The following is a 15023-nucleotide window of genomic DNA, read 5'->3' as shown; positions in this document are numbered from 1 at the left end:
ATCAAACATTGCCTAGCAGTGTCACAACCTCAGTGTCTTCCTGGCCACGTGTCAATGTAGTGGTGTATGTGTTGTGTGTCCTACAGGGTTGCTGTGCTGTGTGTATATAAGTAGGTTTCTGTACTTACCAACAAGTAGGCCATTGCCATATTGTCCATCCTGGAAGTGTTGACTGATGGTGCAGTGGCGGAAGATGAATGAATCATGTACATTCCCAGGATACTTTGCCACAATGTTGGTGATCAATCCCCGGTGATCCACAATGGCCTGCACATTGATGTAGTGTGTGTGCTTCCTGTTGCGGTATAGATGCTCGGTTGCAGCAGGTGGCACAATCCGTACATGTGTGTAGTCAATGGCACCAAGCACGTGTGGGAAGCCATTGATTTAGTAGAAGCCCTGTTTGGTCTCCTGCTGCTTCTGCTGTGTGTTGGGGAAGCTGATGTGGCAGGGTGTGAGGGAGATGATGGCATCCAATATCTTGGGTAGGAAGACAGAGAATGAGGGCTGTGAGATCCCAGCAACCAGGGCACCAGTGGTTTGAAACGAGCCACTTGCCAACATGTGGAGGACAGCTAGCAGCTTGGTTTCTGGTGGAATGGTGTGGGGTGTCTGCAAGCTGGGTGCCAACTGTGGCTCAATGTTGCGCAGCAACTGCTAAATGGCTTGCCATTTGAGTCTGTACCTCTGGATGATGTCTTGTTGCCTGAGTCTCAGAAGGGTTGTCCTGGTCCTGAATATCCTCTCCTGCCTTCTGCATTGCCTCTGGGGTCCCTGCTGGTGTGGTGGCAGCTTCTGCTGTTGGTCCTGTCATCTGCGTCTTCATGCATGCTGGATGAATAGCACCTCCATGCCTTCCTTTTGGAGCTCTGCTGTTGCTTCTGTGTGTTTTCCTTAAGTACTCGTGTGTTTGCCCCATTTCAACGCCTGCCCTGACCAAGGCGTTATTTTTTACGCAAATTGGGCTGTGTGTCATTTTCCGACTCCGCCTCCCAGCCGTGCGGGATTTTTGCACAGTAGGATAAATATGGCGCACGGGTGTTTAAGTAATTTTTTGGACGGGAACACCTACCTTGCATGTCATTAACGCAAGGTTGTTTCACGCATCCAGAAAATGGCGCACACTGCGAAATTTTGGCGTTTGCGGGGTTGGGTGTCAAAGTATAAATATGGTGTAGGGTTTTTGACGCAAATTCACACAGGCAGAGTATAAATATGCCTCTTTATTTCCATGTGACTTGCAGCCTCTTAAGCAGATGCAACACAATGAAACAAACAACATGCTTCAGTGACCGATCCCTAAACAGCAGCTGAGGTCGTTGAGCCCTCGCCATTGAAAGGAATACCTGTCCCACTGACACCACTATTTTACACTTGCGTTATCCTAATTACAGGCTGCTACCGAGGGCTGCCTTGTCAACATTTACACTTTTACATAAGCCCATTACAGAACTGGTCAAAGCATATTAGAAATAACGCCTAATCAAAGTTTGCACTAAACACATATAGTTTTTCTTCCTACACCTCCTGCCCCTAGGGCCTGTTGCTCAGGGCTTTTGAAAACACATTCAAAGCATGTTGCTGATCCTAACCCCTGACAAACCATGGCTTAAACAACAGATTTTATATCCATGTGGCCTGGAGCCTCTCAAGCAGATGCAACACAATAAAATAATCAATATGGTTCAGCTATGGTGCCCTTAAGGGCTGTTTTGTCAAAATTTTACACCTTTGCATAAGCCTGTTACGGAACTGCTCAAAGCATATTAGAAAAAACTCCTAATCAAAGCTTGCACTAAACATACACAATTTTCCTTTCTACACCTCCTGAACACAGGGCCTGTTGCTCAGGGCTTTTGAAAACACATTCAAAGCATGTTGCTGACCTTTAACCCCATGGCAAACTCTTGTTTAAACAACAGATTTTATTTGCACTTTTTTATATAAATGCTGATTTCCATGCAACCTGCAGCATGCCCAGCTAAGCTGCTCTGAGGTTAAGCTAACACACTGTTTTTTTCAAACCATAAAATGAGGCATTATTCGGGCTAGGAAAAACAGAAATTGGGCTTCCCTATGCAGCACATTGAGCGGAAAAAAAGAATTCAAAAGATATATGCTATCATTGTTTTGACCTACAGCAGAAGTTGTCCTCTATTGCCCAGTTGCTCCTGGCAATTCAGCACAAAGCTTAGCTCCATCTTGCCTGGGGCCCCTCAGTCAACAGACATAAACTCAACGTTTCCCCGCTGCTTCTGATTGTGTGTGTGTAGCATTTTATACTTAGTAGAGATTGCGAATTATGCATGGGTCCACTTTGGGGAGTTGAGGAGTCCCAATCATCTGCGTATGTGTTCCATTTCATAGCAGTTGGCTGCTTCTGATGTATGTGTGTGTGTGCGGCCTTTGGGTCGGGATTTTATACTTAGTAGAGCTTGCTAATTATGCACGGTTCAACGTTGGGGATTTGAGGATACCAGCCATCTGCATATGAGTTCCATTTTATAGCAGTTGGAGTCTCCTGATTGTGTGTGTGTGGCCTTGGAGCAACATTTTGTACTTAGTAGAGCTTGCTAATTATGAGATGGGAGCACTTTAGAGAGTTGAGGTGTACTAACCATTTGTGTATGGGTTGCATATCATAGCAGTCTTGATTCAAATATGAATTTTTCCAGACATTTCTAACAAAAGACCTTTTTAAGTCAAGTATGCACCATCCAAGATAAGACAGATGGGCTTATGGAGACAATGGGGCCTGGTGGTTTCGTCTGTGTATTTGCCCAATTCTCTTGTTGGGGGAGCCCTCCAGTAGTCTCATCAAGATTTCACAACTGCGACTCTCTGAACATGCCTCGGCTTGCCTTGTTAGAGACTCACACATGGTACACACCAGGGAGTATTGCAATTTTGCTTGTAACAAAAGCCCTAGACATAGGGTAATGGGGCCTCGACCTGTTATGACAGCATCCTGACCACATTTAAGGACCATTAGTGTGTGACTTGATTGTGACCAGAGTGATGTCCGTGCTGGGTCATGTGACCCCATCCAGAAAGTGACATCACTGCTAGCGGAGGGCATCCAGGGGCCTGGAAGTCCCAGCAATGGAAGTGATGTAATTTCCGGGGGCGGTACACTGTCACTTTTTGCATGATGGCAGAAGGTAACACTCCTAACTACTCACAGGAACCAAGGGGGACCTACTCAAGTTTATCTCATGATTGGATGAAGAAGTAATTGACTACATGTTCATACTCCATAATGGACATTGAATAGACCTTTGTCTAAAGGAAGGTCAAACGCTCATAAATGTATTTGACATTCCTACTCTGTGTAAACTCTTTACCTTTGTTGTCAAGAGCATAACTGATTATGCTGTGTTCAGTCTGAGTACTCTTTCTAGAAGAGGCAGGGTCTATGTCTGTTAGCTAGAATAAAACATAACATTCATGGTGGTTGATAGTTCCCAAACAAAAATTGTCAGTTTGCCCACTAAAACCCCTTAAACTGTGCAAAATCCTAACTTCAAAGATGAACACCATTTATTGATAGATATTTCTTCGCTGTGCATTGAAACAATCTTAAGTCTGGCATCTAAAGTTGTATGCTTTCTGGGAGGAGCTGCTGGTCGGTGGCAGGGTATTAGATTCTGTCTTACTGCCTGTAGGTGCTAAGAATCTGTAGCTAGAAGAGCGCCTTTGTTATTTGATGGGGAGAGGTTTCATGCACAAAGGGATAGGTCTGCACAAGACTCTAAAATGACTAAGGATAAGCATTCTGGAATATCCTTAACTTTCATACTGCCTACAAACAATCAATAACTTTGAATAATAGATGCTGGTGACCTGCCCTAGCAGCATCTAGAAAAAGCCAAAAAGAATACTACCAAAAGATTTCTTACTACAGGAGTGTGTGTCCCCAACATTAGTACATTATTAGCAAAAGATAATTGACTTATCTGTTTTCTATATGATTCATCTCTTGTTGATCCTGGGCAATCAAATGTTCAGAGGTACTGGGAAATGAGGGTGGCTTCCACATTCTGTTCTTTTAGAATACCTGGAATCCATTATATATAAACTACATTCAGCTGATCTATCTAATCAAAAACCTAGGATGTGTGAGGCAGTCCTTTCTTGTAAAGGTGCACTAATGCTGTGTATCTGAAAAAGCTTTTTTTGAATCAAGTATCAGTGTTTGATTCCATAGAAAGTTGATTTTTTTGGAAAGCTTTATTATCAAGTAGAATTAATATTGCCACAGTGAATCTTATTAGATATTTTTACCAGGTTTTGTTTCACAAGTTTAATTCACCTAAGGAAGGGGAGACGAGGCAACCTTTTCTAGTAACACTGATTGGTGGACATGTGAGTATTTTGCCATCACTTCTTTTTGATTTGTTTCTAAATGATCTTCCCAAAGGTCTAAATATCAAACTTAAATGACTTTCTAGGATGTTGTAAAATGCTCAGTGTTAGACCTGACATGCTTTAGGGTGGTCACCTTTAACTTTTTGCCTGCCTCCCTCCACTTTTTGCTGGCTTTTAGACTCTGCGCACTTTACCACTGCTAACCAGTGCTAAAGTGCATATGCTCTCTCCCTATAAAACATGGTAACCTTGGATCATACCTGATTGGACTATTTAAACTACTTATAAGTCCCTAGTAAGGTGCACTATATGTGCCCAGGGCCTGTAGATTAAATGCTACTAGTGGGCCTGCAGCACTGGTTGTGCCACCCACTTAAGTAGCCCCTTTACCTTGTCTCAGTCCTGCCATTGCAAGGCCTGTGTGTGCAGTTTCACTGCCACCTCGACTTGGCATTTAAAAGTACTTGCCAAGCCTAAAGCTCCCCTTTTTCTACACATAAGCCACCTCTAATGTGTGCCCTAGGTAACCCCTAGGGCAGGGTGCTGTGTGGGTAAACGGCAGGACATGTACCTGTGTAGTTTACATGTCCTGGTAGTGTAAAACTCCTAAATTCGTTTTTACACTACTGTGAGACCTGCTCCCTTCATAGGCTAACATTGGGGCTGCCCTCATACAGTATTGAAGTGGTAGCTGCTGATCTGAAAGGAGTAGGAAGGTCATATTTAGTATGGCCAGAATGGTAATACCAAATCCTGTTGACTGGTGAAGTTGGATTTAATATTACTATTCTAGAAATGCCACTTTTAGAAAGTAAGCATTTCTTTGCACTTAAATCTTTCTGTGCCTTACAATCCACGTCTGGCTGGGCTTAGTTGACAGCTCCTTGTGCATTCACTCAGACACACCCCAAACACAGGGTACTCAGCCTCACTTGCATACATCTGCATTTGGAATGGGTCTTCCTGGGCTGGGAGGGTGGAGGGCCTGCTCTCACACAAAGGACTGCCACACCCCCTACTGGGACCCTGGCAGACAGGATTAAACTGAAAGGGGACCTTTTGCACTTCTTAGCCACTCTTTGAAGTCTCCCCCACTTCAAAGGCACATTTGGGTATAAAACAGGGCCTCTGCCCTACCTCATCAGACACTTGCTGGAGAAGAAACCTGAACCAGAACCTGCATCCTGCCAAGAAGAACTGCCTGGCAGCCTAAAGGACTCACCTGACTGCTTTCTACGAAGGACTGCTGCCTTGCTGAACTCTTGTCTGGCTGTAAAAGTGCTCTCCCAGGGCTTGGATAGAGCTTGCCTCCTGTTCCCTGAAGTCTCAGGACCAAAAAGACTTCTCTTTTTCATTTGGACTCTTCCTGCGCCGAAAATTTCGACGCACAGCTCGCTCCGTGGCGAGAAAATCACCACTCACCGACGCTGATCGACACGACACCTCCGGGGCGACCGGAACTTCGACGCACAGCCTCGCAAGGACAACGCCGCCCGACTTCCAGAGGGGAAATTTACGCGACGCCTGCCGTGAGACCGAGAATTCCACGCAGAGCCTCCCGGAACGACGCGCAGCCGGAAAACAAGCCGAAGAATCCACGCACAGACCCCGGGACATCTGGTAATCCCGCAACCCACAGAAAGAGACTGTCCGCATGCCGGAAAACAACGCACGACTTCCCCGCATGAAAAATATGATGCAAGTCCGTGTGTGCAGAGGAGAAATCGACGCATACACAATTTTTCCACGTATCACTCCTTCTGCGGCCCTTTGTGGAGATTTGCCACTTTAAACCAGGTACTTTGTGCTTGAAAGAGACTTTGTTTGCTTTTTAAACACTTAAGATTTTTTATATCACTTTTCAGTGATATCTCTACAATTTCGCATTGCATCTTTATTCGTTTTGACCTTCAATTATCCTGATAAATATTATATATTTTTCTAAACACTGTGTGGTGTATTTTTGTGGTGCTATATTGTGTTATGGTATGATTTATTGCACAAATACTTTACACATTGCCTTCTAAGTTAAGCCTGACTGCTCGTGCCAAGCTACCAGAGGGTGGGCACAGGCTAATTTTGGATTGTGTGTGACTTACCCTGACTAGAGTGAGGGTTCTTGCTTGGACAGAGGGTAACCTGACTGCCAACCAAAAACCCAATTTCTAACACTCAGCCTAATGCTTTTAAGACAAAGGTTCTGTCAGTTGCGTCATTGCATAAGATGAAAAGGAGACTCCTCAGTGATGAATTTGAGCTAGCTGCAGCATTCCACTATAATTCAATGAGGGTTACGATCCATTCCTTTTAATGAAATACACAAGCTTTATTCAGTCACATATAACCATCAAAGCATAAAAAAAATCACAACAGTCCAACATTTATATACATAATAAATAAGTGAATATAAAAAAAATTTAAGAGCAACAGTCACTAAAAGATGATTTTTTTAAAAAACGGATGCGTATATACCATGCGGCCGCAAGAAACTTGCTAACCGCACAAATTAAAACAGGAGAAGTGTCTCTCATCAACATCCTAAGTGCAACTTTACATTGTCTTATGCCCAGGTTCCTACAGACTGGACAAATCAATTTCCGCCGGGCCGAGGCATAAGCTGGGCAAATAAACATAAAATGTGCTACAGTTTTGGATACACAGTTACAGCTAGAGCATAGATCAAGTACTGGTAATAGTTGCCAGTTACCGGTAAAGGACTTTAACAGTAAACACCCAAATCTAAAACGGGCATACAAACTTTTACATAGTAAATCGGGGATTTAGGTAAGGTTCAAACTGAGGATACCATTTAAAATCAAGAAATTGTTTTGTCAATCGACCATGAGATGTGCATAGGAGATAGTTAGTCCTAACATAGGACCAGTAAACTGATTTAAAATGTTGTTTCTGAGCCCTCCCCAGATTATGGGGCTACTTTCAAAAATCCCCAAGACCCAGAGTATAGAACCACTTCGAAACATACTTGAGCTAAGGAATAGAAGATGCATTAGGTCTATCTAGAACATCTAGAAGGGAATCCCTATAAACAGTGAGCTCTGGAGTAGTCCAAATACGTATCCAAAAAAGTATAGGTCTTAGAGCTATCACATCAGAAATGCAGGAGAACCCGAAGTCCAGAAAAACCAGGATCAATGGTGTACTGCGAGGACATTCAAGAAGAGTTCTTAAAAAAATATTTTCATCTACAGACAGTTTATTAACATTAGAAGGACTCCACACCTCAGCGCCATAGGTCGCTGCAACCTGCGCCTTTGCCAAATAAATCTTGATAGCCGGAGAAACAGCTTTCACAAAGGTGGTATTGTAAAAGTGCAGAATGGCACCCGACCTATGCTGGAGGAGTGAAGCATTCTTACCAATCTGGTCCTCCCACTGCATGTTGTTTGTAGTTCTTACTCCCAGATAGTCTGTTGAGCGTACCTTACTTAAGGAGCTCCGTCTCAGGTAATAATGCATCTTCTATCAGAGCCCATGCTTAATATCATTAATTTAGTTTTTCTGGCGTTAAGTTCCAAGCCATGGTGTGCTCAAATAAGCACTAAACCTGTCAACCAGGATCTGAAGACCCATAGGGGTTTTAGAAATCAAAAGAGAGTTGTCAGCAAATAATAAAATAGGAATTGTTTGTACATTCAGCGAGGGAGCATCATTTTGGCAGGAAGACACAGCATGCACCACCTCATTAATAAGCAAAGTAAAAAGGGTAGGTGCAAGGACACATGCCTGGCGAACCCCCCCGCCGAATATCTATACGATCATTTAGCTCTCCCTGACTGCCCCATCTCAAGTGGGCGTGAGTATTCTCATGCAACCGTTGTATTAAGTGTACTATATTCTCAGGAATACCTATTTTATACAAAACTTCCCATAGCTTTCCTCTAGGGACCAAATCAAAAGCGGATCAAAGGTCCACAAAGGCAACATATACATTTTGTTTTGCCAAAACAACATATTTCCAAAATAGGAGGGTCACCCTAAAGACCTGATCCATCAAACTAATTTTTGGATGAAAGCCTGCCTGAAGTGGAGATAATATCTGATTGACATGAACCCAATCCAAAAGCCTATCCAGAAGCTGCTTTGCAAAAAGTTTTTGGAGGTTATCCATAAGGCTGATTGGTCTATGATTAGCGGGCAAACCCACATCGCCCTTTTTATGAACAGGAATTATTTCAGCCCCTTGCCAAGTTTCAGGGATAGGGCCTCCTGCTGCTATAGCATTTGATAAAGTATTTATATACCAGGTCCAGATAACTGGTTCAGATTTTAAAAGATCCCCCAGTATCTTATCGGGGCCTGGAGCCTTAGACGATTTTAAAGAGTTAATGGCTGTTATAGCTTCCATCATTGAAAAAGTAATAAAATCTACAGAACCATCAGTAGATATTCTTGAATCAGCAATCGCTTGACGCAATTCATCCAGATACGATGAGGAGGAATCCTGTATCAAAGGTAAAGCATAAAGCTGAGAAAAGTGATCCACCCATCTTTCAGGCTGAATATGCGTGCGGATGGTTCCATTACCTCCTCTATATCTATTAGCCAGCAGCTTCCAGAAGGTCCCATTATCTTGAAGTTTAATTGAATCCAACAGATTCTGCCAGATAGTATCTTCCCAACCTTTCTTTGCCAATTGCAGGGTTTTGTTATACATAAGTCTAGCAGTTCTGATCACCCCCTGTGAGTGAGTCATGATAGCTGATTTTAAAGTTAATTTGGCATTGGAGCAATCCTTATTAAACCATTCCCTGGCTTTAGTGTTGTCAAAGGAGTGCCTAATGATTGTCTCCCTGTAAAAACTATCCTGCAAAATCCTTACCACTTCTTCATGAATGCTCAAAATTGGGATGTCGCTGAACTCATGCTACTCATAACCAGACAGAATTTTTGAGAAGGACAAATACGTTTTCTTAACCAAATAAGAATTTGATATTACTTTTGGCCAGCTAACGCGAGTATGCTTTTGATTCAAGAGAGGTCCTTGGACCTCAGGAATCCAAATATTCTGACCTCTCCTAAACACATTACTGTGTAAAGTAAGGAGTAGAGGATTGTGACCACTCTTGCGGAGAAGGTATACGTTCGTATCTATAGAGAGGGACCAAAGCCTGACATCCACAAAAAAATAATCAATAACACTGGAAGACAGCCCTCACTTAAAAGTGGGTGCAATATTCAAATCAGAGCTAGTACGTCCATTACCTGCTCTGAGTCCAAATCTAAAACAAAGAGAAGTCAACTGTGAAGCAACACGAGAGCCAATACACTGGGCATTCTCCTTCAATTGAGGGATACCCCAAAATTCATCCTCCTCTGATGTCAAATTAATATTAAGACACTTGGGTTCAAAAGTGCAGTTCATGTCCCCTGTGACCACTAATTTGGTTAGCAAATGCAGGGTATCCATATGTTCAGCTATCTGGACAAGTGTCTGAGACTCTGAGCCTCGGGGAACAGACCTTACACACACATTAATTATAATCATTTTAAACTAGGGATTAAATTAAAGTTGGACACCCAATAGGTAGGGGAATTAATGCGTAAAACTGAATGGTTGCACTTTAAATTCTTATTTAACAGGATCATAAGACCCCCCTTAGCACCACCAAAACCCCCTGATGCTGGTTGGGCCGCTGAAAAATATGTCACAACCCCGTCCATGAATATCGGATCTTCACCCCAGGTTTCTTGGAATAGACATATGTCCTGCTTGTTAATGAAACTAGCCCACTCAGGATCTCCCACGTTTTTGCCTATCCCTGCCAAATTCCCGGATATAATAGAAAGTTCTGAGCAAGAGATCTGGACCCTGGGACTACAATGCAAAACATTCTCAGAATTATCAATCCACTCTTCAGGACTAGTCCCAGAAACTACACCAAGAGTCCTTAAAGGAGAAACATTAGGTAGTCATTCCACTTCTAATGGTAAATGGAGAGGACTCTCTAATGTGGTTAGAACACAACTTCTGCCAGAATCATGAACCTCACCCGCTATGCCATCGCATGGAATGGGTAAGCTTGCTACACTAACCCGGGGTAGATGAAGTTGGAGTCTGATACCAGACCCTTTAGGGTCCCTCAGATAACAGGTGCATAATTCAAAATCAATAAGATTGTCCACCAACAAGTTATCTACAAGAAGAATAGAGATAAAATCAAAGTGATCCTAGTTGACTGTGTCTACCCACCTCGAGAATATCGGCCCGGATAACGGAAAGGCAGTTCCTCTGCATTCGTAACCAGTAAATTACCTTATTTATAAGGGAATCTTGTGTTTCTCTGAAACCAGTGGGTAACCTAGGCACCCCCACCATATATATATGGACCCACCTTTACTCCTCCAGCCTCGATCCCCATTCTTATCAACTGGGCGATGCGCCCCAACTCAATGTAAACCCTCATCAAATGACCTTAAAAGACCAACAGGGGGTTTAGATGATCCAGCATGCACCTGAGCTCCAATAACTCCCTGAGGGCCCTTAGCAGAATCAGTGGGTTGGGTTATATGCCGCTTCCCAGAACCGCAAATATTCCTATCCTTGGGACCTGAATTATACATCCGGTCAGTTATTACTGGCACGTTAGGACAATTCTCTGTGCTATTTACCACCATACTACTAGGGCAAGCAGTAGAAGCCAAGCATATGGGGGCTTGTCCGCTTGGGCACAAATTTCTATCACAGATGGGACAATAGATGCCGTGTCTGGGGCAGGCAGGAGCTCACCCCCACTGGACAGCTGGCAATTACACACTACCCTCTGTACCTGTTCACTCAAGATTTTATTCAGGACTATTAGCACCAAGTTCTTTAAATCGTCCAACTTCTGGGAGAAAGAGGCCAGACCAAGTGCCCCACTTGATCGTGCTTGTCTGTCCTCAGTCAGAGATGAATGAGATATCAAATTTCCTCCTTTACGTTCTTCATGGATTAAGTGTAAATTGCGTTCAGATGATTCTCTGAATTCGGTCAGGACATCATAGCGATTCGAGCACGGAATGTCAGGTGAAACCAAAACCTCTGGGCTAAGGGAAAGGAGAGGTGCTTTTCCCCCAATTGGAAGGCACTCAATGGGCTCACCACACAGGGGGAGGCTCATCGTAGAGGGAGGTGTAGGCATCAGAACTGAGGGAGCATTATGAAGTTCGGCCTCTGTAGTCAAATTGGGCATCTGTGGCGTTTTCCTGAGAATATCAGGAATCTTTTTACATGAAATGGTGCCATGGCGTATAGGAGGTGGAATAGAAGTACTTCTCAGAATAGTTTCCACCTCTTCAAATAAGGTATCTATTTCCTGAAGAGAATTACTACCTTTGTTGGGCTGGCCACTCACTTTACTGTTCAACCGTTTTTTAGATTTCTTAGTGCCAGAAGAAGGCACAGGTAGGTCCACTGCCTTCAGTTTCCCCCATGGCTAATCAATCCAATGTAAAAACAAGAGAGAGAAACCAAACAGCTACCTTACCAGGTGAGCTTGCTTCCCAGGGCTTAAAGGATAAGCCCAGCCCAGGCTCAAACAGGCGATGGCAGGCAAAGACGGGCCCGCCTTGGCCTGGTCTTCGCCCGGAAATGCGCCCAGGCACGTCCCGTGCTGCGCGTGTCCAAACCCCTTAATATGGTGACATGGGGTGCAGTGAATGATTGGGGATGTGGTTCCCTCCCCAGCTAACAATTGTCTCTCCTCACCTGCAGCACATCCAAACCCCTTAATATGGTGCCAAAGGGTGCAGGGAATGCTGGGGGATGTGGTCCCCTCCCCAGCCAACAAGCGTCTCTCCTCACCGGCAGCGCGTCACGCATACAAACCCCTTAATATGGTGCCAAAGAGTGCAGGGAATTCTGGGGGATGTGGGTCCCTTCCCAGCCAAGAAGCGTCTCTCCGCACCGGCAGCGCGTCACGCATGCAAGCCCCTTAATATGGTGCCAAGGGGTGCAGGAAATATTGGGGGATGTGGTTCCCTCCCCAGCCAACAAGCGTCTCTCCTCACCCGCAGCGCGTGGCACGTCCAAACCCCTTAATATGGTGCCATGGGGTGCAGGGAATGCTGGGGGATGTGGTTCCCTCCCCAGCCAACAAACGTCTCTCCTCACCAGCAGCACTTTGAGCGTCCAAACTCCTTAATATGGTGCCAAGGGGTGCAGGGAATGCTGGGGGATGTGGTTCCCTCCCCAGCCAACAAGTGTCTCTCCTCACCAGTCCATTTCTTTTGTTCATGAGGCCAACATGTGGATATAAATAGAAGAGCATAGATCCAGGCATCAAGTGTTCTAACTTGATTTTTCCGAAACTTGGCAATTCTTTGCGATATCAGCTCTCATGGAGGAAGGCTAAGCTGTAGTAATATCTGGTGCCATTTACAGGGCAGAAGTCTGTGCCACTGTGATTTGTAAAACATTAGTCATCAGTCACAGCTGAGAACTACTGACCTTTTGAATAACCTGGAACATTGTCTAAGTCTTTATAGGCAGAACATTTTTTTTCTTACACATAAAACGAAACTCGTATATATTCACCAGTGGATTCATCCAGTGAAGAATTTATGTTTAGTCACCTGAAGTGAGGTCTGTCCCTTGAATAAAGCCTTATACTTTCTGAGTCTCTACTATATTCTAAATAACTGGCTGAGGACCTCAACCTACATTATATGTCGGAATTGACTGATTGCTTTTCAGTTCAAGATAAATTTCCCTGAAACTGGCTTACTTGTAATACATGAAATGGGAGACTTTACTGCTGGTTGACAGCAATGCATTTACAAAGTGTTTTCTAGCAGTTAAAATTCAGTGGGGTTTTGAAAAGTAACTTAATGGAATGTAAGCCTAAAATGTAAGGAGGCTTTATGCCCAGGTAATGTAAGAAACGCTTTAATTTGGATCTCACGAATCATGCTGGTTGTCAAACAAAACTCAGAAATGCTGAAAGTGTGTAAGTCATGAAACAGTCATACTTTTCCTGTCTATAAATGAAGTTTGATTCCAAATTGTCATCACCTTTTTAAGCAGCTTTCCTGTTTTTGTGTAAAATGGAAAACATGTAAATCACTTTACTGCAACATAATTTTCAGGAGAGCCTGGGGTTGTAGAGGGATACATGAATTTTAAAATAAGGAATTCTTTGTTTTACCCATTGTGCCTGTACTGTATTTTCATTAGTTGAATTTGCGTTTTTAATTTCTGTTTTTTTAAATGTATTAAATGATGTATTTTCTTTTTTAATTCCGGTTGGTATATTTTTTTGTGTCATCTAAGGTAACATTATTTACGATTTTAGAAATTATTTGGAAAAATGGTTTAAACAAATGTGTCTTCTTTTCTGGCTGTAAACAGGCGTTTTGACAAATCAGCAGAAAAATGGCAGCACTTTCACTATGACTTAAAGAGCTTTACCCAGTGGCTCACTGAAGCAGAGGGAAGTTTAGCAAGTACAAAGAGTAATACCGTAACCATGGACCTGGCAAAATACAGAAATAATCTCAAGGTAAGGCACTGTTGAAATTATTGCTTCTCTCTTACGGGTGGGAGAGGAGGAAAATGAATTTTAGACATATTGCCTGAGGATCTGCCATTCAGCTTCAGTACTCTGTGCAAGCCATGCTTTATGTACTGCAAGAACCATCTGATAACATATTTGCAATTAACGATGTACAATATTGAAAACGAAATTGCTACTTATCTAGTGATTTGCATTTCAGAATGCCCACAAGGGACTATTTCGAAATTAAAATTCTTAAGTTATTGTTTTAAAATGCAATGTTCTTTAAGTGCTTTCCTGAATTAATTTGTCTCACGGTGGTTAAATGTGTGGTGATATTGAAAGAAATTAGCATTAAGCATTTAAAAGACGTGGCAAGTGTTCTACTGATTCGTATTTTGAGTTGATTTGTTCATAGACTTCACTTGTGAAATGACGGATTATGTTAAATATATTATCCAATAACGTATAGGGAAGACTTGATGTCAGCCTTTGTTGTCTAGAAGGCATGGTATAGCCTGGGGTGTTCACTATATCACGATGCATTAACTCCAAGTGACTGTCTATGAGCGTATTTCTTCAAAGGTCGTGCTTCTTTTTGTACAAAATATGACAGCAGTTGTTTTTTTGATTTCATTTGAAACTGAGTTTAATATGTTATAAATGATTTTAAAGTATTTGTTTACATTGTATGTTGATGGATTTCTCGAACCGGTGTACTCGTTACAGGTTTGTTATAATCCTGAGAACAATAATAACATTGAAAATGTTGAGTAAAGAAAATGGTGACCAGGAATGTCGGCATGTTTGCCGTGAAATGTGAAAAATATCATTTTAGATCCGTGAAACAGTATGAAATTTGAAGGTAACTTTCGGTATAATTAGCAACAGGGTCTAGATGAGTTTGGCCACAATGGTAAACAAGAATGAATAGAAAGAAAATACAAAGAGGAATTAAAATTAAAGATGATTAGAGGAAGAGAAGAGAACCTGCACACAACTATCTCGAAAAAAAGCTTAAACTCCCTTTCGCAATTAATTAGAGGGCACATTGGTGCATGGGGTTACTTGAAAAGATACTTTTAAGATTAGTTTTGCGCTAAATTGTCAGCAGAACCGTTGTTTCTCCCAAGTGAAAAGGAACAGTATGTTGTGCATCGC

General features: G+C 42.8%; 1 protein-coding gene across 4 annotated transcripts in view; it reads left to right on the top strand.

Annotated features, from left to right (window-relative positions):
- The window catches only part of DMD (dystrophin), a 6960831-nt gene that overhangs the window by 2871362 nt on the left and 4074446 nt on the right, over positions 1-15023 (top strand). For all 4 annotated transcript variants that reach the window (XM_069204753.1, XM_069204754.1, XM_069204752.1 and 1 more), the window contains one exon: positions 13718-13868. In XM_069204753.1, coding sequence (XP_069060854.1) covers positions 13718-13868 — 151 coding nt within the window. The remainder of the gene's footprint in view (positions 1-13717; positions 13869-15023) is intronic.

The sequence above is a fragment of the Pleurodeles waltl genome, chromosome 8 (assembly GCF_031143425.1).
Source record: "Pleurodeles waltl isolate 20211129_DDA chromosome 8, aPleWal1.hap1.20221129, whole genome shotgun sequence".
NCBI classification, from domain to species: Eukaryota; Metazoa; Chordata; class Amphibia; order Caudata; family Salamandridae; genus Pleurodeles; species Pleurodeles waltl.
This window is presented reverse-complemented; position numbering and strand designations above follow the sequence as displayed.